This window comes from Saimiri boliviensis, chromosome 10 (assembly GCF_048565385.1).
Source record: "Saimiri boliviensis isolate mSaiBol1 chromosome 10, mSaiBol1.pri, whole genome shotgun sequence".
In the NCBI taxonomy this organism is placed as follows: Eukaryota; Metazoa; Chordata; class Mammalia; order Primates; family Cebidae; genus Saimiri; species Saimiri boliviensis.
Window position 1 is genome coordinate 107,840,790 of NC_133458.1, and position 24,369 is coordinate 107,865,158.

General features: G+C 35.9%; 1 protein-coding gene across 4 annotated transcripts in view; it reads left to right on the forward strand.

The window, feature by feature from the left end:
• Positions 1-24,369, forward strand: part of ZPBP (zona pellucida binding protein) — a 139,628-nt gene that overhangs the window by 9,634 nt on the left and 105,625 nt on the right. For 3 of the 4 annotated variants that reach the window (XM_074379704.1, XM_010341388.3, XM_074379702.1), the window contains exons 3-4: positions 4,377-4,502; positions 21,663-21,812. In XM_074379704.1, coding sequence (XP_074235805.1) covers positions 4,377-4,502; positions 21,663-21,812 — 276 coding nt within the window. The remainder of the gene's footprint in view (positions 1-4,376; positions 4,503-21,662; positions 21,813-24,369) is intronic. The other variant, XM_074379705.1, reaches the window with a different exon arrangement.

The following is a 24,369-nucleotide window of genomic DNA, read 5'->3' on the forward strand; positions in this document are numbered from 1 at the left end:
TGGACAGAGTTTTCAGTAAACATCTTGAACCAGTTAGTCTCCTAGCCTTTGCTGAGGTTGTCTTTGTGCATATTGTAGCATACCTTTTAGATAGTTGGCCAGTCTACCTTATCTTTCACTTTATGCTGTTGCAGAACCTCAATTTCAGCCAAAGATGAGAACTTAAGGCCTCTTCATCTTTACCGAGCATACAGATTGTCCTGGGCATGCACACAGTCCTTTACCTGCGTGTGGTCTGGTATTTTTTTTAGGAATGTTCAGAACAATTCAGTTCCTGTGGACATGCCATTCCCCAGCTTTTCCTCTTAAGGTTTTTGGTTAGGCTATTGTTTTCCCCATTTGTTATTCACTATATCAGCAGGCAGTCACAAAGTTAAATGAGGGCCTCTAATTGTTTCTAATGAGTTATTTTGGGGAAAGACATTTTTGCAGTAGGCAAAGTCCAAGTCAGATCAAGTATGGACAGCCTTTAAAGTGAGATCTTCTGGATATTGACTCACAGGTCACATACTGACAGTACTCTGGGAAGGAGGCTTTGAAGGCATTCTAACCATGCCTACCCCCATCATTGGCTGCCAGGCCGCTGGTTCTCACTGTGATTGTAGACTGCTGATTGTCAAGGCTCCTTACTGCAGAGCTGGGGACGGAGGCCTGGGAATCAGGCAAGTAAAGATGCTACAAACTCACTGTTCCTACTGATTGCATTAGTTCCTTAGGGATGCTGTAACAAAAGAACCACAGACAGCGTGGCTTAAATAATAGAAATCATTGTCTTACAGTTCTAGAGGCTAGAAATACAAATCAAAGTCTTGGCAGGGCTGGTTTCTTCTGAAGGCTTTGAAGAAAGGATCTGTTCCCGATACTTGTCTTTGGCCTTTAGATTGCCATCTTTTCCCTGTGACTCTGTGTCCTCTTTTCTCTGTATTTGTCTGTTTCCAAATTTCCCCCTTTTATAAGAACCTCAGTAATACTGTATTTGGACCTAGTCTGATGACTTCATTTTAACCCGACGTCCTCAGTAAAAACTATTTCCAAATAAATTTCTATTCTGAGGTACTGGAGATTAGAACTTCAGCATATTAATAAGAGAGGGAGGACACAATCAACCCATAAACCAGATCCAGCTGTTTTTCTTGAATGAATGTTTTCTGGATTACTGTATTTGGTTAATTTTGAGTTTGAGTTCTGGAAATATTTATTCTGATAATTTTGGAATTCCTTATTCTGCCATTTTTATTGATCTCCCCAATGACAACTTTTAAACCTGAATTATAAAACATCTGGATAACTAATTTCCCATTTATGGTGTAATATTAAACTTATTCTTAAAACAGATTAACATTCCAGTTCACTATGTGGTTCTTATATTACAGAGTAGATTATTATATGATATTTCATTGGTTTTGGCCTGTAATATACTGACTACATGATTTTTCTTCTGTCTACAATTTCTTCTGTCATATAAGATCTCAACATCTGTCTGTGTTGGCCGTTTTTCAGTTTTGTGACCCTCTCTTTAACTCGTTTACCTTTTGCATATTCTTTTCAGTTGTTAGTTTTCCATAATCATTAACTCATGTGTTAATTCACTGAGCTTTTATTTACATTTTGTTGCACTTTTAGTTTATTCCATTTTTTTTGTGTATATAATAAATGCCATTTTGTATATAATTTTTGGTACTTGATCAGAAGTTTTCTGGGTCTGTGTTATCCAGGAGTAGAAATTTTAGCATCATAGGACTTGAGCTTTCTCAGTCTCGCTAACATTGTTCTTCAGAACAGCTGCACCAGTTCATACTTCCTTCAATGATGCTTAAGCGGGTCCCAACATCCTTATCGGCATGTTTTTTGCTAAGCTGAAGATTAAATTGCCTCTGCCTATGCTTTTCTCGGCTGTTTTCAAAGAAGTTTTCTTTCATATTGTTTATATTCCAGGTACAAATACATTATTATCTTTGTTGCAAATATCATCTCCCTACAGCCAAATTTAACTTTGCATGTGTTATATAGGATTGGACAGAAATTGTTACCATTTCAGAAGTTGAGTTCAGTGTTTTTATATTTGTGCTTTTTGCATTAAAATAATTTTCTATAACTGGTTTAGACATAAAGGTATTATTTTCTTTAAATAATGATTTGCCTTCAGGTATTCAGTATTTTTGGAATTTATTTTTATATATGATAGGAGGTATAAATCTAAGTTTAACTTGGCATGTATTTTGAGATACTTTTAACAATAATTTATTAATGATATATATTTTCTCCACTGATTTTAGGTACCACATCTATAACATACATATCAGTTATTTATACCAATTTGTTTTTTTTCCCTAGACCCATTATTTGTTCCTACACCATGCCTTTCTTTTTTTATTTTGTGTATATTTTAGTATATCTTGGCAACTCTTATTGCTCGTCTCTCCTTTTTGCTTTTCTGTTATAGAATTGTTTCAGATATTCAGGAAGCTTTAACCTTCCAAATACATTTTAGAATCAGTATTCAAGAGCTTCTTAAAAAATTTCTTCTGGGATTTTGAATAAGTAAATTTTGGAATAAATTGACATCTTTAAAGTTATATGTATGCAATCGTGATTATGGCATTGTGGTCTAATTTTATGTCTTTTGCTAGAGTCTAAAGATGTTCCCCACAGAGGTCTTGTTTGATTTTAGAGTAACTTTTATTTATTGTACTCTAAATATTATCTTCTTTCCTGTAACATGGTTTAATGCATTATTGTTGATGTAGAAGAATATCATTTGTTTTCGGAAACTCTTCTGTATTCATTTACATTTACTGTGAAATATGCACAGGGATTAGTGGGGGCAAGAGGAAGGGTACAGTCATGGTATGAGGTACTGTCAAGACAAAGCACAAAGGATATACTTATGCTGAGTTTCCAAAGATGAGGGGATATTTACATCAATCAAATCAGAAAAGAATGATGCTGTGTGCTGCTCTGGCATGGTGTGAGATAGGGCAGAGGGTGTGAGATATATGCAAAGGACAGATCATGGAGAATAGGGCCAGTAAATCATGCTGGGGAGTGAAAATTTATGGTGTAAGCATTTATTAAAGGAGTTATTAAAGAAGTTAGGCAATCTATTAATGCAAGCATTTCATTAAAGTATTTGGAAAGAAAAAAGATCATCACAGTGCGTATAAAAAACATTTCTTAAAATTCAGTACTGATTTATGTTTATGATTAAAAACAAATAACCAACATCAGAGGTGATATTTCTTAACCTGTGGAAGAATACGTAACTAAAAGTATATCCAACAAACATTATTCTTTATGGTAAAACTTTAGAGGAAGTCTCTTAAAAGTTAAAGAGGCCGGGCGCGGTGGCTCAAGCCTGTAATCCCAGCACTTTGGGAGGCCGAGGCGGGTGGATCACAAGGTCGAGAGATCGAGACCAACCTGGTCAACATGGTGAAACCCCGTCTCTACTAAAAATACAAAAAATTAGCTGGGCATGGTGGCGCGTGCCTGTAATCCCAGCTACTCAGGAGGCTGAGGCAGGAGAATTGCCTGAACCCAGGAAGCGGAGGTTGCGGTGAGCCGAGATCGCGCCATTGCACTCCAGCCTGGGTAACAAGAGCGAAACTCCGTCTCAAAAAAAAAAAAAAAAAAGTTAAAGAGAATTTTGATTCTCTTTATTTTACTGGATCACAAAAATCTTTGTATAGTGAATCAGTGAAGAGTTGGTGAAGAGTTGGCATGCAGTGTCTAAAGGGTTGTTGCAACCTTTCCTAAAAGATTACTTGTGAGTAAATTCAAAACAATGGAATCTTTACTGGGTTCCTTTTGTATCTCCTAAAGGTACTAGTTTTGCTTACTTTTCAGGACTTAAATTTTAAAGCAAATGAACAAAATGCTATAATATTGAAAATCAAAGCACAAATCTGACTTTTTAATCACATTATCATTTTTATTCAGTAGTTGGTACTATATCATTATGAATAATGCATTATTCCATTAATCTAAACAATTTATAAGCTCTAATCATGTTTAGTGTCTTTACAAAAAAGATAAAGTATAGATGTAGAATTATCTTAATACTTTGTTATTGAAATACTATTCTGATAAAACAGGTTAGTGTACATGAGCTCTGAAAGAAAATGACTTACACATTATGCTCAGGTTGGGAATAAATGTACACACACACATGCATACACATATATACATACAAATACATAATATATTTTAATGTTAATTACATAGAATGCAATGAAATTTAGTTTTTATCAAATAATAGGAGCAATAATTCAAAGTACTTTTATTATTGCATGTAAACCAAACTAAAAAAGTGTGTATTATAGAGAAAGAAAAGAACATAAAATACTACTGGAACATTTTAAATATTGTATTTTCAGTGAAAGTATATGTCATGCTCCATCAAAAAAGTCCACATATATTATGTGTAACGCAACGACTGCGAAATGCTGAACTGATAGACCCATCATTCCAGTGGCATGGGCCGAAAGGAAAAGTTGTTTCAGGTAGGATTTTGTTTCAATTATTAAGTAGATGTATCTGACCTGTGTGTAACATAGAAAGAATATTTGTATCTCATACACATTTATGTTATTTCCTCACTTCTTTTTCTTGTGATTTCCTTTTGGAGTTAGATCTAACAGTGTAGTTGGGGTTCCCATTTTTACATATTTTATTTTGATACAGAGTCATGCTCTAAGATTGAACTGTTTGGAGAGTACTCAAAACATCTATAATCCCCAAAAGGTACTTTTTTTTTTTACTTAGAAATTACTGTTTGTACAAACTGATTTGATCAATATTTTCTGTATTCAACTTCTTATTTTTAATACTGAAATACAGATTTTACTTTTATTCTCATTTTTTAATTGGATAAAAGCTGATTTTTAACACTGTAGTTTTAAAAAACTACAGTTAACTGGCTTTGTTTCTAGCCTTGCAAAAAATTTAGATTAATGAGTTTTCATTTCGAAGATTTGTTCAGTCATTTTTGCATACCCTCAGAGAAAGTTTTTCTTTATTGGTCTATTTACCATGTTTTCTTTCCTTTCTTTTAAAAAATCTTATTGGTATTTTGAGATAGTGCCTGTGGACAAAAACTTATAGGATTATTTTATTTTTTTGGATGAAAGAGAGCAGTATATTTATACAAGGACTTGAGAAAGAAACATAGGAAATACTTATTTTTTAATATGTTTTAATTCATATTTGTGTAGTTAAGAGAGCTCAGATGTACATTTCTGTGATTTTTATGTTGATTCTAAAATAGGTCATTTTAAAGAGTTAATATTTAGGTCAGTCTGTGTTTTCCTTAGGACAAATTATCCATCATTCATTTGTAAATGACTACTTGGTGGAAGCCTCTGTGGTAGGTTTCATGGGGAATAGAAAGATCAGACATAACCTTTGCCTCATTACACTAGCAAAGTAGGAATGATTGTGCAATTTGTTCTTGGGATCAGCAGGGCTCAATAACAGAAATTCTAATAGGTTTTGCAGTTTATGTAAATCAGAGAAGTGTTCCAGGTATAAAAGCACCCGATACTGGAAATAAAATCAAATTTTATTTCCATTGTTCTCTAATAGCACATAATGTAATAGAAACATGTATTTTGAATATGTTTTATATTTTATATTGAAACTCTGCAAGTTGAAAAATAGAATCATTTAAGCATTGAATTTTTCTATTGTCGTTTGTTACTTCTTTGATTTGGAAATTGAAATTTGAAATTATTTCTTCTCCAAGATGCCATGCCAGGTCTTGCAGTTTATATTGCAAAATATAGTATGTAATTCAATTTATCCTTTAGGTAGGAGCAATAGTTATTTTACTGACTCTTATAATAGAAAAATAGGTATCCATAAAAGTAGTTATTTCCAGGAAAAGATACAATCCTGTTACTACATTGGTTTTTACTTTTACAAAAACTATTCTCAGGGAATTCTGATATTTTAACTTTATGATTGTATTATAGTTTTCAATACAGTATTTTATCATAGGTCACTGCCTACCAGTTGTAAAACTTATTAAGAACACTGTACTTTTTATTTCTGAAAGGACTGCCAAGAAGTCTCATTTCTTAAATTTTGAATAACAGAGAAGGTTTTGGGACTGTAGTTTAAACTACATTGTACTTATCATTTTATGAGTATCCAAAGATGGTTTCCCTTAATTTGAGTCAAATAAATAATGTAATTATGTGTTTACTTGTACAATCCTTTGGAGACAATATTCAAGTTGTTTAGATGTGTTGTGAAGCATAGGGAGTAAGTCTTAGATTTGGTGTCTCCATCTCTTTTTCTTTGTTTCTTGTTCATTATTGTTTATTTACAAAGGTAATTGCATTTATTGCAACAACTTCTGTATCTCCTACTCTGACCCTAATTCTGTTCTGATGAATTAACTCTTTTTGGTGTGTGGACTTTCCTACTTTTCTAAATATTCACACAAACATGTGAAAGTACACACACGTGTTCAGTGTTCCCCTGTAACCTCTCCCTTATTATTTTTTAATAAGATCACAGTTTATAACTATGAAGCACCCGATGTACAGATGTATGTCAGATATATGCAAGTTACGAAGCACAGTAAAGCAAACATCCTTGAACTTACTATACAAGTTAAGATGCATTATTACTAACATATTGGACCTCCCAATAAGCCGTTTTAAAATCCCATTCTTTTGTTCCCAACCCCCCTCAGGTAAATACTATCCTAAATGTTTACAGTATCACTCCTTTGCTTTTCTCTATGCATTAACCACGTATATACAAACACATACACTTAGGTATGTGTTCTGAAAGTATGTATTTTAGTTTTGTTATTTTGAATTTTTCTCACATTTTTCTTTTTACCAGCTTCATTGATATATGATGGACAAAAATTTTATATATTTAAGGTATACAATGTAATATTTTGATGTGGATATTCAATGTGAAATGACTACTGCGTCAAACTAGTAACGTATCAGTCACCTCACATAGTTGCCATTTTTGTGTGTGTGGTGAGAACACTTGAGATTTACTCTTGTAAAATTTCAAGTATACAATGCATTTATTGTTAACCGTATTTACCAATCTGTACATTAGGTCTCCTGAACCTATTCATCTTCTAGCTGAAATTTGGTACCTTTGGACTAAGAACTGCAGGTCCTCAATCCCCCAGTCTCTGGTAACTACCATTCTGCCCTATATTTGTGGTAGGGTAGAATGTGAGTGTGACTTTTGTATGACTGTGACTTTTTTAGATTCCACATAATAAATTAGGTCATGTATATATGTCTTTCAGTGTCTTCCTTATTTTACTAAGCATCATGAATTTTATAAAAATAATAACACAATATTACCATGTGTCATATTATTCTAAACATTGTATGCATATTAATTTTAACAATGACCTTTTGCAGTAATTACAGCCATTTTCTCCATTTTATAAATGGGAAAACAAAGGCATTAAGATAAAAACATACTTTATAAAGTCATATGTCTTTGAAGTCTTGTATCAGAGTTCATAGATATAATCTCAATGAGGTAGGAACACACCATTTTATGAATTTTGGTAGTTTGTATCTTTCAAGGAATTTGTCCAACATTGGATTTTTAAATGTATTGTATTTATATATATATATAAATTTTGTAATATTTTGTGTTATCTTTTTATAGATGACAGATTTCTGATTTTCAGGATCTATAGTGATGTGTCCTCATTCACTCCTGATGTTGGTCTTCTCTCTCTCTCTCTCTCTCTCTCTCTCTCTCTCTCTCTTTTGTTCTCTCTTGCTGTGTGTTTAACAATTTTATCAGTCTTTTAAATGAACCAGTTTTGGGTTTCATTGATTTTTTTCCATATTTTTCTGTTTTCCAAGTATTGCTTTTGGATTTTATATTTATTATTTTCTTTCTTTTGATTGCTTTGGGTTGCATTTACTTGTCTTTTTCTTTTGCTGGTTGTAGAATTCTGGGTTGGCAGTTTTTTCTTTGAGCATTCTAAAGATGGAACTCGTATTGCTTGTATAAGTTCTAATGACAAGTCTACTGAAAGTTCTTATCTTTCTCCCTCTCTGGGCAATGTGTCATTTTTTTTCTGACTTGATAAGATTTTCTCCTGGCTTTTTATTTTCAGCGATTTGAGTATTATGTATATCTATTTGGATTGGTTGGTTTTCAGAAAGTTCTCTAAACTTTCTGAAATTATATTTTGGTGCCTGTCAGTTTTCAGAAATTGTCAGCTATTATATGTTCTAACATTTCTTCTTCCCCATTTTATGTCTTTCCAAGATTCATATTGTACTTACGTAACACTGTTTGATTTCACAGCTCTTGGGTTCTTTCTTCTTCTCCTTTCCCCACCTTCTATTTTTACTGCATTTTAGGTAATTTCTTTTGACCTAACTCAAGTTCATTAATTATCTTCTTGATGGTGTCCCCCTATTTTTGAGCCCATTGAAGGAATACTTTATCTGTGTTACTGTGTTGTTTTTTTTGTTTGTTTTTAGTTTTAATATTTACATTTAATTATTTATATAGTTTCAGTCTCTGCTGAAACTACCTATCTGATCTTACATGTTTTCTGTCTTTTAATAAATCTTTTATCATATTACTCATAGTTATTTTAAATGAACTAAACTGTCTGATACTTCATACATCTGTACCATGTAAGAGCCTGGTCCTTGGGCTTTGCTTTGTATCTTGACAGTGTGCTGTTTCATGCCTTTTTGTATGCCTTCTAACTTTTAAAATTGGACATCTTGAAAAGGACAGTAGATACTGAAGAAAGTATTTCAGTGCTTTGAGATGAGTTTCTTTCTTTTCTTTTCTTTTCTTTTTTTTTTTTTCCTGTTAGGCCTTTAGTGTTAGGAGTTTGTATCTAATAAAGACTTGTCTGGCTTTGATGTTGGTTTTTATAGTTGGTGCACTGAATGCTTCAAAAAGTCTCTGAATTGTTTAGGTGTAGACTCATTCATTAATGTGTAATTTTTTCTTGGCTTTGGTTTCTCCTTTTGTGCTGTTCCCTAGAGTTTCCTAGAGATATATTTAAAAATATAGCATATGTACTCTTCAAAAGAAAAAAAAATTAAGATGGTACTTCTACCTTCTCTAGATCTTAGCTTGATTATCTAAAAATATAGAGTTGGATTAAGTCTCTACAAGTCTATGCCTTAGAGTTCTAAACTTATATAACAAAACAAGCATAATTTTATTACAGATAGTTATTTTTACAAATAAGTTTATGCTTTTGCAGCTCTTCTGGCTTTATTTCATTTCTTTTGTAGCTCTGCCAGCTTTATTCCACTGCTATATTCAGTAAACTCTTGTTAGTGGTATGGAGTTTGGAGAGTGGGACATTCTCTGATGTTCTGATTAAGCTTTGTTCTTTGGCAGGCATAGTGTCCCTGGGTAATGGTGTATGACCTTCACAATTACTCCATCTCTTCTTCCAGCTTTAGTTTTGGCCTAGCATGTCTTCCTGACTCTCCCCTCTTGTGATTTCATTCTTTTTTATGGCTGCATAGAATTTTTCCTTCTTCCTTTTTCCTTCATGGGCTACAACAAATTTCTATAGTGCCCTATGTGACAGTTTTTGTTTTTTCTCTTCCTGAAAATTAAAGCTTTGCTCCTTTAAGGAGGTATAAGGGAAATGGGTGTGGTTAGAGTTTTGGTAGGGCTCCTGAGCCCCTCCTTTAGCCAGCATCCCATGGGAAGCTTGCTTGTGGTCCCCTGTCTTCCTTGTGAGCCCATAGAGGTGTTCATGAATGAAAAATCTGTAAGAGGCCCCAGTTCCCCTTATCTGTGGTTCCAGAGGCTTCTCATGATCACATTGATCTACCCCTGGTTTTTGGTAATTCATTAAACAGTTTTTAGCTGAATCTTCTTTCCTGCTTATATGGCAGCTGAAGCAAATACTCACATTGTGATTCTACCTACAAGCCCCTGTCTACCCTCAGATTTTAGATGATTGATTGCCCTACCTCTTCAAGTCCTTAATAGGATCCAAGAAAAATTCATTGACAGTTTTTCTATCTTTTTCCTTTTGTAATGGTGAGATTGATGCTGTTGTGTTGACTTTCTACATTTGAATTGAAACCAGAAGTGTAAATCTGTTTTTAAAAACAAGGGACATGGATGAACCTGGGAACCATCATTCTCAGCAAACTGACACAAGAACAGAAAATCAAACACCGCATATTCTCACTCATAGGCGAGTGTTGAACAATTAAAACACATGGACACAGGGAGGGGAGCATCACACACTGGGGTCTGTGGGAGGTAAATAGGGGAGGGACAGCGAGAGGTGGGGAGTTGGGGAGGGATAACATAGGGAGAAATGCCACATATAGGTGATGGGGAGGAAGGCAGCAAATCACATTGCCATGTGTGTCCCTATGCAACAATCTTACATGTTCTTCACATGTACCCTCAAACCTAAAATGCAATAAAACAAATAAATAAAAACAATAAGCTGTAATGACATTGTGCTTAAAGTTTATCATAAAATTTTAGAACTCTAAGGCATAGACTTCTAGAAATCTAGTCCAACTCTGAATTTTTAATCAAGCTAGAGAAGGAAGAAATACCAACTTTATTTTCAAGGTAATGTTTAAATGTTTTGGGGGTACATGTGATATATTTTTAATTGATACATAATAATTGTACATATGATGGGGTAGGCAGTCATATGTCTCTTTATGTAATCTATAGTGACCAAATTAGGGTAATTAGCATACCCATCATGTCAGATATTTATAATTTCTTTGCTGCTAGCTATTTGAAACTAATATATTATCAACTTTAATTAAACAATTATGTGTTGAATACCTGCTGTTGCATGAGTTCCTGTAGTATATTGCCCTTGGTATAATAACATTTCCATTTAAATTTAGTCACTTAAAGATCTATTAAGTGATTATTGTTAATGGATATTATAGAATGTGTTTTTATGTTGAGTATGAAATTCTTTGATATCGTTTCAAAATGTGTCACTTTTTTCGCCAAAATTCATTTTTTCTTCCAACTTTTATTTTAGGTTCAGGAGATAAATGTGCAAGTTTGTTACATGGGTAAATTGCATGTTGCTGGGGTGTAGTGTACAAATGATTTCATCAAACAGATAGTGAGCATAGTACCTGATAGGCAGGTTTTCCATCCTCACCCTCTTTCCATGCTCCATCCTCAAGTAGGCCCAGGTATCTGTTGTTCCCTTTCTTCTTTGTGTTCACATGTATTTAATGTTTGGTGCCCACTTATAAGTTAGAACATGTGGTATTCAGTTTTCTGTTCTTCTGTTAATTTGCCTAGCATAATATTCTCCAGATGAATCCATGTTGCTACAAAATACGTGATTTCATTTTTTATGGTTGCATTGTATTCCATGGTGTATATGTACCGTATTTTCTTTATCCAGTTCACCATTGATTGGCATCTAGGTTGATTCCATGTTTTTGCTTTTGTGAACTGGGCGGCAGTGAACATGGATGTTTATGTGTCTTTATGGTAGAATGATTTATATTCCTTTGGTTATATACCCAGTAATGGAATTGCTGGATAGAATGGTAGTTCCGTTGTAAGATCTTTGAGAATCTCCAGTGTTTTCTACAGTAGCTAAACTAATTTATATTCCCATGAGCAGTGTATAAGCATTCCTTTTTTTCCCATAACCTTGCCAGCATCTGTTATTTTCTTACTTTTCAATAATAACTATTCTGGCTGGTATGAGATGATATGTCATTGTGGTTTTGACTTGCATTTCTCTGATTACTAATGCTATTGAGCATATTTTCATGAGCTTGTTGTCCACATGGCTGTTCATGTCATTTGCCCATTTTTTAGTGGAGTTGCTTGATTTTTGTTTGCTTTGTTAAGTTCCTTATAGATTCTGGTTATTAGACCTTTGTGGAGGCATAGTTTGCAAACATATTCTCCCATTCTGTAGGTTGTCTGTTTACTTAGTTGATAGTTTCTTTAAGTATTCAGAGCTCCTTAGTTTAATTAGGTCCCACTTGTCTGTTTTGTTTGTCTTGACATTGCTTTTGGAGTCTTCTTCTTAAAATCTTTGCCAGTGCCTATGTTCAGAGTGGTGTTTCCTAGATTTTCTTCTAGTATTTTTATAGTTTTAGGTCTTACACTTAAGTCTTTTAAAAATTCTTCTTGGCCGGGTATGGTGGCTCATGCCTGTAATCCTAGTACTTTAGGAGGCCAAGGCAGGTGCGTTGCTTGAGCTCTAGAGTTCGAGACCAGCTTGGGCAACACGGTGAAACCCGTTTCTACTAAACATTAGTTGGGCATGGCGGTGTGCACCTATATGTAGTCCCAGCTACTTGGGAGGCTGAAGCAGTAGAATTACTAGAACCCAGGAGATAGAGGTTTCAGTGAGCTGAGATTGCACCATTGCACTCCAGCCTGGGTGACAGCGTGAGACTCTTTCTCAAAAAAACAAAATTCTTAAAAATATTTTAAAATTATTTTTAAAAGTCTCTATGGGTACATAGTAGGTGTTTATATGTATGGGGTGCATAAGATATTTTGTTATAGGCAGACAATATGAAATAAGCACATCATGGAAAATGGTGTATCCATCCCCTAAAATATTTATTCATTGAGTTACACATAATCCAATTACATTCTTTAAGTTATTTTAATATATGCAATTAAGTTAAATTTGACTATGGTCGTCCTGTTGTGCTATCAAATAGTAGGTCTTATTCATTTTCTCTATTTTTTTTGTACCCATTAATTATCCCTACTTCTCCACAAAATCCCCCACTGCAGTTCCCAGCCTCTGGTAACCATCCTTATACCTCTATGTCATGAGTTCAGTTGATTTGATTTTTAGATCCTACAGACAAGTGATAACATGCAATGTTTGTCTTCCTGTGATTGCTTATTTCACTTAACATAATAATCTCCAGTTCCATCCATGTTGTTGCAGATGTCTAGATCTCATTCTTTTTTATGACTGAGCAGTACTCCATTATGCATATGTATCACATTTGTATCAAATGTGATACAAAATGGATCACATTTTCTTTATCCATTCATCTGCTGATGGATATTTATTTTGCTTCTAAATCTTAGATATTATAAGCAGTACTGCAACAAACAGGAATGCAGATATCTCTTTGATACACTAATTTCCTTTCTTGCGGGTATAAACATTATGTAGCTCTTGGATGAAATGTTCTATAAATGTCTGTTAGATCCATTTGGTCTGTAGTGCAGAGTAAGTCTAATGTTTTCTTGTTGATTTTTCTGTCTAGAAGATCTGTTTAATGCTAAAAGTGGGGTGTTACAGTCTCCAGCTATTATTGTGTTGAGGCGTCTCTCCCTCTTTAGCTCTAATAATCTTTACTTTATATATCTGAGTGCTCCCATGTTAGGTGTATATGTATTTAAAATTGTCATATTATTTTGCTGAATCGACTACTTTATTATTACATAGTGATGATTTTTTTCACTTAAAGTTTTTGTCTTGAAACCTATTTTATTTGATAAAAGAATAGCAATTTCCCCTCTTTTTTACCTTCAATTGGCATGAAGTATCTCTTTATATCCCTTTATTTTCAGCCTATGTGTGTCTTTATAGGTGAAATGTGTTTCTTATAAGCAGTAGATCAGAGGGTCTTGTTTTTCATCTATTCAGTCACTCTTTTTTTTTTTTTCCATTAGAGAACATAGTCAATTTACACTTAATGTTATTATTTATAAGTAAGGACTTACTCCTGCCATTTTGTTATTTGTTTTCCGGTCTTCTCTTCCTTCTTTCTCTCCTTCCTATTTTCCTGTAGTGAAGATAATTTTATTTGGTGATATGATTTAGTATTTTGCTATTTATATTTTATGTATCCATTGTATGTTTTTTGGTTTTAGGTTACTATGAGGCTTGCAATTGCTCTCTTATAACCCAATATTTCTACCTGATAAAAACTTAACATTGTTTGCATAAACAAACAAAAAGAAAACTAATAAAAACTCTATGCCTTAATTTCATCCTCCTGCTTTTTAACTTTTGTTTTTTCTATTTCTGTCTTATTGTATTGACTATGAATTGAAACATGGTTGTAGTTATTATTTTTGATTAGTTCATCAAAGACTAGTTTACACATCACAGTTACAGTGTTATAATATTCTGTGTTTTTCTGTGCAGTTATTATTACCAGTGAGTTCTATGCCTTCTGGTGATTATTTATTACTCATTAATATTCTTTTCTTTCTAATTGAATTACTCCCTTTAGCATTTCTTGTATGAAAGTTCAGATATTAGTGAAATCCCTCAGGTTTTTTTTTTTTTTTTGTCTGGGAAAGTCTTTATTTCTCCTTCGTGTTTGAAGGATGTTTTTTGCCAGATACACTATTCTAGAATATATATTTTCCTTCAGCACTTTAAATACGTCATGCCACTCTCTTCTGGCCTGTCAGGGTTCCACTGAAAAGCCTACTGCCGGATGTATTGAAACTCCATTGTACATTATTTGTTTTCTCTTTCTGCTTTTAGGATCCATTCTTTAACCTTTACCTTAGGAAGTTTAATTATTAAATGCCTTGAGGTAGTCTTCATTGGGTTAAGTCTGCTTGGTGTTCTATAACCTTCTTGTACTTGGATATTATGACTTTCTCTAGGTTTGGGAAATTCTCTGTTATTTGGATAAACTTTCTATGCCATCTGTTTCTCTATCTTCTCATTAAGCCCAATAACTCTTAGATTTGCTATTTTGAGGCTATTTTATAGATCTCGTAGGCATGCTTCATTTTTTTTTTTTTTTACTACTTTTTCTTTTGTCTCCTTTGACTGTGTATTTTTAAGTAGGGTGTTTTCAAGTTCACTGATTGTTTCTTCTGCTTGATTCATTCTGCTATTAAAGGACTCCAATGCATTCTTCAGCATGCCATTGCATTTTCAGCTCCAGGATTTCTGCTTGATTCTTTTTTATTTCAATCTCTTTTAAAAAATACATCTAATTCCGAACTCCTTCTCTGTGCTATCTTAAATTTCGAGTTTCTTCAACATAGATATTTTGAATTCTGTTTCTGAAAGCTCACATATTTCTTTTTTTTCCAGGATTGGTCCCTGGTGCATTATTTTAGTTTATTTGTTAACATCACATTTTCCTGAATGGTGTTGATACTAGTAGATATTCTTTGGTGTCTGACCATTGAAGAGCTAAATATTCCTTGTAGTCTTCATTGTCTGTGCTTATTTGCAGCCATTCATCTTGGAAAGGCCTTTGAAATATTTGAAAGGACTTCAGTGTTGTGAACTAAGTTGTATCTGCTTTAGGAGACACCTCAAGCCCAGTAATGCTTTGGTTCTTGCAGGGTTATAGAGGTACTACCTTGATGGTCTTGGACAAGATCCAGGAAAATTCTCTGGATTACCAGGCAGAGATTCTTGTTTTCTTCCCTTACTTTCTCCCAAACATACAGAGTCTCTGTCTCTGTTTTGGGCCACCTAAAGTTGCAGGTGGAGTGACAATAGCACCCCTGTGGCTACCACCACTATGACTACACTGGGTCAGACCTGAAGCCAGCATAGCACTGTGTCCTCCCCCTGGCCTGTTATAGCCACTTTGTGGCTCCTGGCTCCTGCCTATGTTTCCTCAAGGTTCTGGGGCTCTCCAGTCAACAGGAAGTAAAGCCAGCTAGGCCTTTGTCCTTCCGTTGAGTGTTGCAAGTTCCCCAAATCCCTGGGTGGGCTCAGAAGTGCGGTCTGGGATTCAGGGACTAGAGTCAAAAACTTTAGAAGTCTACCTGGTGTCCTATTAAATTGCAGATGAGGTGACACTCAAAGCAAAAGACAAAATCCTTCCCACTCTACCCCACTATCCTTTCCAAAGGGAGAAGAGCCTCACCTGATAGCTACCACCACCCCAGGCCAGGAAGATTACTGCCAGACTACTGCCAATGTTCCCTTAAGGCCCAAGGGCTCTTAAGTGAGCTTGTCATGAAGGCTTCCTGGCCTGAGACCTACCTGTCAGGGCAGTGCACTCTTCTCTGGCCCCAGGGCAGGTTCAGAAATGCCATCCAAGCATTAGCCCTGTTAACTGGGGACCCTGAGAACACACTTGTTGCTCTCCTACTCTGTGTATGTGCTGGCACCTAAGTTGTAAGACAAAGTATGCTTTAGTTTTCCTTCTGTTATTCTCAAGCAGAAGGAGTTTTTGCTCATAGCCACTACAGTTGGTCATGTGCTGAGTCTCATCTGAAGTGAGCAAATCTCAGAGGCACACCCAATGCCCTTGATGTTGTACCTGAGTATTGCTGCGGGTTATTCAGGGCCCAAGGGCTCTTCAGTTAGCAGGTGATGAGTGCTGCCAGGACTGGTGTTTTCCTTTAAGGCAGCAGGTTCCCTTTTGGCCCAGGGTGTGTCTAGAAATGTCCTTTTGGAACAAGGACTTGGAATGGGGACATCACAACTCTGACTGGTGCCCTATCCTACTGTGCCTAGGCTGGAATCTTAGATGCAAGACAGAGGTCTCCACACTCTTCCCTCTCCTCTCCTCTCCTCAGGTGGAAAGAAAGGGTCCCTTTTGTAGCTGCAAGCTGTGCAGCTCGTGGTCTAGGGGAGGGGTGATGCCAGCCCTCCCTTGGTCGCCCCAGCTGTTGTCTCAGTATTTTGTGTGCTCTTTCAGATCACTCTCTGGGCCTAGTTCAGCACCAGGACTCACCTATGATTTGCAACTCTATGGTCTAGATTACCTTTCAAGTTTACTTGGAGTAAACAGTGCTGTAGACCTTGTTGGCAAGGTTTGCAGGCACTCAAGTTCATGTGGCTGATACCAGTCGTTCTCTTCTGGTTCAGGCTGGTTTAAATGCTCACTCCATAGGCAGATGTCAGCTGAATTTGGTCTGGTTTTCCTTTCTGCTCTATCGGGACAGCAGTGAGCTCAATACATCACAACTGCTGTGTTCTCCCTCCCCTAGTACTCAGAGACACTATTTCTATCAGGCCACCACTGTTGGGTGGGGTTGGGGGTGGGGGAGGGGTGGCATTGGCGATTCTGGATTTTTAAAAAGTCTTTTCAGTGCCTTTTAGTGATATGAAGTTAAAACCACGTACTATGAGTGCTCACCTGATTTTTGTTCTTAAGAGAAGATATTTTTTCTATGTATAGTTGTTAATGTGGTGCCCTTGCAGGAAGGATGATTGGTGGAGACTTCTCTTCAGCCATCTTGCTTTGCCCTTTCTCCAAGAGTTCCTTATATTGAGGTATTTAATTCATCTTTGTTGATTTTTTATATGTGGTGGAAGGAAGGGTTCCAGTTTCAATCTTATGCATGTGACTAGGCAGTTATTCCAGCATCCTTTCTTAAAAAGGGACTCACTGCTTGTTTTGTTAGCTTTGTTGAAGATCAGATGGTTGTAGGTGTGTGGCTGTATTTACGGAGTCTCTATCCTGTTCCATTAGTCTGTGTGTCTGTTTTTATATCAGTACCATGCTGTTTTAGTTTCTGTAGCCCTGTAGTATAGTTTGAAGTCAGGTAGTGTGTTGCCTCTGGCTTTGCTTTTTTACTTAGGATTACTTTGGCTGTTCCTGCTCTTTTTTTTTTTTTTTTTTTTGTTTTACAATGGTTTTTTTTTTCTAATCTATGAAAAATTTCATTGATAATTTGATAGGAAAAGCATTGAATCTGTAAATTGTTTTGGGTAGTATGGTTATTTTAACAATATTGATTCTTTCTATTCATGAGCATGGAATGCTTTTCCATTTGTTTGTATCATCTGTGATTTCTTTGAGCAGTGTTTTGCAATTCTCATAGTACAGATCTTTCACCTCCCTTGTTAACTGTATTCCTAGGCATTTTATTCTTTCTGTGGACATTGTGAATGGGATTGTGTTCTTGATTTGACACTCAGTTTGGATGTCATTAGTGTATAGAAATGCTACTGATTTTTATACATTGTTATTGTACCTTGGAACTTAGCTGAAGGTTTTTTTTTATCAGATCTAGAAGCCTTTGGACAATCTTTGTTTTGTTTTGTTTTTTAGAGATGGAGTCTCACTCTGTCGCCGAGGCTGGAGTGTAGTGATGTGATCTCTGCTCACTGCAACCTCTGCCTCTCAGGTTAAAGCAATTCTTGTACCTCAGCCTCCTGTTTTACCTGTGTCATACTGTTTGCTCTTTCTGGCTGCTTGTAATGAGAAGAGAAGTGATTTCCTTGAAATGGCATGATATTAGAAAGGGAGCTGGAACTTACAGTGGCAGTTGTCTGAGATGATGGTGCCCCTGCTCTGTCAATATGGAGTAGCCAGGAGAAATCATTAAAATCAACCCTTTATTAGCTGGGATTACAGGCATGCACCGCTATGCCTGGCTGATTTTTTTTATTTTTAGTAGAGATGATGTTTCACTATGTTGGCTAGGCTGACCTTGAATTCCTGACCTCTAATGATCTACCTGCCTTGGCCTCCCAACATGCTGGGATTACTGGTATGAACCACTTCACCAGTCTGCGATGAGGTCTTCTAGGTATGGAATCAAATAGTCTGTGAAGACAGATAGTTCGAAGTCCCCTGTTTCTATTTGGATGACTTTTATTTCTTTCTGTTGCCTGATTCCCTGGCTAGGACTTCCAGAACTGTGTTAATACAAGTGGTAAGGGTGTGCATTCTTGTTTTTTTCTGGTTCTCAAAAGTGGAAATGCCTCTAGCTTTTGCCTGTTTAGTATGATGTTGGCTGTGGGTTAGTCACACATGGTTATTATGTTGAGATACGTTCTTCTGATGCCCAGTTTATTGAGGGTTTTTAGCATGAAGGGAGGTTGAATTTCATGGAATGGCTTTTCTGCTTCTGTTGACATGATCAGGTGGCTTTTGTTTTTTAGTTTTGTTTCTGTGATGAATCAAATTTATTGATTTGCATATGTAGAACCAACCTTGCATCCCGTGGATAAAGCCTACTTGTTTGTGATGGATTAGCTTTTTGATGTGCTTCTGGATTTGCTATGCTAGCATTTTATTGAGGACTTTTGCATCTATGTTCATCGGGGTTATTGGCCTAAAAATTTTTTTTTCATTTTGTCTCTACCAGATTTTGGTATCAGACTGATGCTGGCCTCATAGAATGAGGTAGGGAATAGTCACTCCTCCTCAATTGTTTGGAATAGTTTAGCTGGGATTGGTACCAGCCCTTCTTTATATGTCTGGTAAAATTTGGCTGTGCCTGTCTGGTCCAGGGCTTTTTGTTGTTGGTAGGTTTTTAATTATAGTTTCAGTGTGAGAACTCACTACTGGTCTGTTCAGGGTTTCAATTTCTTCCTGGTTCAATCATGGGAGGGGCTGTATGTTTCTAGGGATGTATCCTAGGAATGAAATCTAGGAATGTATCCTAGGAATGAAACCACTTCTCTAGGTTTTCTAGTTAATGTGCATAGAAGTGTTTGTAATATTCTCTGATGGCCTTTTGTATATCTCTGGGGTCAGTGGTAATGTCCCCTTTGTCATTTCTGATAGTGTTTATTTGGACATTCTCTTTTCTTTTGCTCTGTTAGTCCAGCTAGCAGTCTGCCCGTCTTATTTAGTCTTTCAGAAAACCAATCTTTGGTTTTGTTGATCTTTTGTATGTTTTTTTGTGTCTCAGTTTTGTTCAGGTCAGCTCTGATTTTGGCAAGCCTTAGGGGATGGTGTCCCTGGCCATGCTCCACTGAAACTGTTCCCATGCCAAATGCTCTGGGTTCCATGTAGGCTGGAGTCTTGTCCCTGCCAACTCTCCAAGAAACTCTCCCTTGCCAGCCCAAATATCCATGGGTTCTCCTGTAGCTAGGATTCCAGAGGTCTGAAGTGGGCCACTCCATATGTATTTAATTTATCCCTTCCCTGGGAGCCACTCAGGGCCAAGAATAAGTCCTGATGCTTGGCAACCCCGTGCAGGGTCCACAGCTTCTTACTCCTTTAATCCAGGGTCTGCATCTTCCCTCCATCTACAATCAATGCCTTCCTTCTGAAGATCTGCTCAGAGTGTGCTAGTCTTCTTGATGGTCTTATCTCTTGGTGGGAGAAACTTTTCCATTTAAAATGATTGGCAAAGAATACGAAACCTCATTGATGACATAATATTCTAAAATTTATTTAGACTTTATGAGAACCTGATATATCCTTATGAGGTGTTGCTGCTGAAATATATAATAAACACTTGCAAACCGTTAATTCCATTTATAAAAACCTTGGCATGTTAGGATAAATGTGTAATATTTCATCAAAAGATAATTTTGAAGAAATAGATGTTTTAATAGGACTGCATTCTAAATTCGTATCATATTTTTCAGCTTCATCCAGGATAATTTTGAAGAAATAGATGTTTTAATAGGACTGCATTCTAAATTCGTATCATATTTTTCAGCTTCATCCAGGATATACAAATGGGAGTTCTCAAGGCATAATGCTCTTTGTAAATTCCTCGAGGGTGGATATATCCATCTATTCATTTCTCTTTCAATACCTGAAGCAGGGCTTACATGTGCTAGAGACTCAGTAAATGTTTATTGAAAAAACAAGTAATGAAAATTTTATCCCTATGAACACTCATTTGTTTTGGAGAAATATTTCAACTTAAAATTTATAAGCAATATTATCATTTACCTAAAATAGAAAAAAGGTAGTTAGTTAGTTCCTGAGGTAGTACTTTCAGTTCTAATGAATGGAATATTAAATTGTTGACTAAGCAAATTTCAATAGCTAAGAATTTTTCTAATGAAAAACTGTGGTTATAAACATTCAGAATAACAGATTTATGGCATTTTCATGTACTTTAGCATTCACTGTGTTTGTTATGCAGAAAAATCTTGTGAGATAGGCTATCATATATTATGATTTTTCATTGAACAAATGAGGGAACTGGATTTCAGAAAGATTAAGTGGTTACTCAAGGTTACACGGTTTGTGAGAGGGAAAGGTAGGTCTCAAGCCCAAGTCTCAATGCCTTTAAAGGCACATTTACTTTCCATTTCACAACATGGTTTTCTGTGTGCATAACACCTAAGTAATAAAGTATGTTGAAGTGAAAAGGAGGCTTACATTCTATTCTAACCCCCAGCACTGCAACTCTGTGATTATGTGATGTTGGGCAAGTCAGGTGATCTCATGTCCATTATTTTTTTGTGTGCAAACCTCAAATTTATAACCCAAATTTTGCTTTATACTATATGTACTGATAAGAAATCTCTTGTTAGTGATTATATTCTGATAGCCTTTGTTCTGGGTATATTATTTATGTTTCATATGCAGGTTGTAAGCTTACTGATAGCATAATTTATTAAATATAAATGTAATTATAGTATGTGTATATATACATATTATATATATATATGTGTGTGTGTGTGTGTGTGTGTGTGTGTGTGTGTATGTATTTGTACATGGGTGTCCTGCATTTCTGATATTGCACAGTTCAATGCAAGGAGCAGATTAGGAGCACATTCTGTATGTATCCTTGTTAGTCTCTTACAACTTAGGCAACAGTGCAATTGATGAACTCCGGATAGTGAATGTCTGGTGCTAAGAAGGTCATCCTGGCACCCACTGTTAGCAGACACCAGATACAGTGTCTTAGCTATGTCCACCACCCCTTTCATTGACTGTGTTGGTAAATTGTGATGGTTTTACCTTACTTAGAAAATGTTTTGGTACTTGCCTCATGTAACTTAAGCATCTAATAACTGTATCTTATTCCTTTATTAGAAAACAGCACTACACAAATAACATCCACAGGAAGCCTTGTATTCCAAAATTTTCAGGAGCGGATGAGTGGAATTTATACATGTTCCCTTGAATATAAACCTACTGTGGAAGAAACTGTTAAACATCTATACCTAAAATATATTATATATGGTAAGAAGTAAAGTTAGTTGTGTTTTAACCTTTCTTAATGATTTTAAACATTTAAATATGTTTAAATAGGTTTGTCTTAAAGGGACTTTGTTATTTTTAGTCTCATTTAATTAAAAAAGAATTACTGTCTCCCTGGGTAAAGTACTCTGTAAAGTGTTAGTGGTGAGGGCATAGAATGGGGAACAGACCATAGTCTTTTTTTCCTTCGGGGTAATGTTGACAGGTACACACAAATTTTATGTCTGGGATATATAAATGTTTTTAAGTTATTATGATGATATGTCTTATACTATATTAAATTTTAAGTATTTTAAATTTGAGTACCATGATTTCTGGCACACTGCCATCCTCCAAAGCAGAAGCGTGGAGCACCACTGTAAATTCCTTTTCTGGCGGTTTGATCTTTTGAGGCTTATATTTGGCAGAGCTCAGTTGATATGTGTAAGAATTAAAGAAAGAGGAAAGAAGCACAAAAAGGTGGCTTGCCAGTCAAAACAGATTTATTTTAGAGAAAACAAACCTGAGAGGCACCTTCCGGCTGAGCTAGGTCGGAAGCACACACTCACTTACAGACTAAGAGTTTTTCAGGACTTAGGGTGGGAGAGTTATCAGAGGCTTGGACTGCTTCTGTGTCTCTTTGTTGTGCTTATCTGGGAGGGAGAGTTGTGTGTCTGTTCCCAAACATCTTTTTGCAGCTGCAGGAATATTCCCCAAGTCTGCTTTTAGCTTCCCTATGTTAGTGCCTGAAGGGAAAGGAATGTACTTATTAAGACCCATTATTTTACTGGGGCCCATTGTATAAGGGTGAAGTTTGGTTGTTTGCACAAGAGCCTTTTCCTGTACCTCCCCGTCTGCCCCAGCTGTCTTATCTGTGTTTTACTGTCTGCTCTTTCTGGCTGCTTGTAATTAGAAGAGAAGTGATTTCCTTGAAATGCATGAGGCTAGAACGGGAGCTGGAACTTAAAAGTGACTGTGTTTCTCAGAGATGATGGTGCTCCTGCCCTGTCAATATGGAGTAGCCAGGAGAACAGCCTGAACTCAAGTTGCTTGCAGGTTCCATCTCACTGGTAGGACCCATGTGTGGCAGACAGAATAATGGCTCCTAAACATGTCCATATCTAGTCATATCCAGAAATCTAAGTGTGTTGCTCTACGTGGCAAAAGGGATTTAGCGGATAGACTAAATTAAGGCTCTTGAGAGAGGGAGATCATCCTGAATTATCTGGGTGGGTCAAGTGTAATCACAGGGGTTCTTGTAAGAGGAAGGCAAGAGGGTCAAAGGCAGAAAAAGGTGTGGTGACAGAAGGAGAAGTTCAAGTGATTTTCTCAGAAGATCAAAGAAGGAGCCACATGCCAAATAATGTAGGCAGCCACTGCAGCTGGAAATGGCAAAGAACTGGGGTCCCCCTAAAGCTTTCAGAAGGAATACAGCTTGATTTTAGCTTAGTCAGACTCATTTTGGATTTCTGATCCCCAGAGCCATAAGGTAATACATTTGTGTTGGTTAGGACATTAGGTTTGTGGTAGTTTGTTACAGTGCCAGTTAGGTAACTTATATACCGTAACTTTGACAGCATGAGTGCCAAACAACTGGCAGAATTATTAGTGATTTCCTGATAATTTTTTGGTTAACCAAAAAATACTTTCAAATATAGCCAAAGAGAGACATAATGTGTTGGTACATAGTTAACTTTGTTAGGCAAATAATTTGTTTAAACCTTGTAGTCAGTCATGTTTCATTTTTGTTACATAGTAGTTATCTGCATCTTGTTACATCATGTACTTAACTTATAATAAATATACTTCAAAATCACTCAGTAGTACATATTGACATATGCTAACAAACATAAAAGTGCCTAAAATGAGTGCTGGTTTATAATAATGATAATGATAGATAGTTACTGAGCACTTAAGAAATACCAGGCTGTGTGTGTTTTTACATGTAATTATTACAACAACAGCAAAATCCATATATATGTAATGCTTCCTTAGTGTAAGCATTGCTCTGATTTATTTATATTAATTGTACTTCACAACAAACTGTGATGTAGGCACTGCTATTTTGGTCTTGTAAATGTAGGGAAACTGAGAGTGGTTAAGTGACTTGCCCAAGACCATAGTTAGTAAGTAGGGGAGGGGAGGACTCAGATTTAAATTTAAGAATTCTGGTCCTAGAGTTAGTATTCTTATGCTTTATGATATCCTACTATGTATACCACTGTTATATGAATGCTGCCAGGATGAAAACCTGATTAATAAACTGACTTTGGAAACCTACTCTTTTTATGCTTACAACAAATGCAATTGATTCTATTTCATTATACCTATTTCCCTTAATCTTTCTAATAGCTACGTGGTGTTTCAGATTTTATTTGAGCATTCTTCAGTTAATTATTAGTTTCTTTCACTTTTTCCCTACTTCAGATGGTGCTGTATGGAACATTTAAATATCTGTCCATCCATCCATGCATCCATCCATCATTGGTCTGTGTATATACACGCATGCAGCATACCTTCACACCATACCAACATTCCTGTATTTTGTAAGATAAGTTGG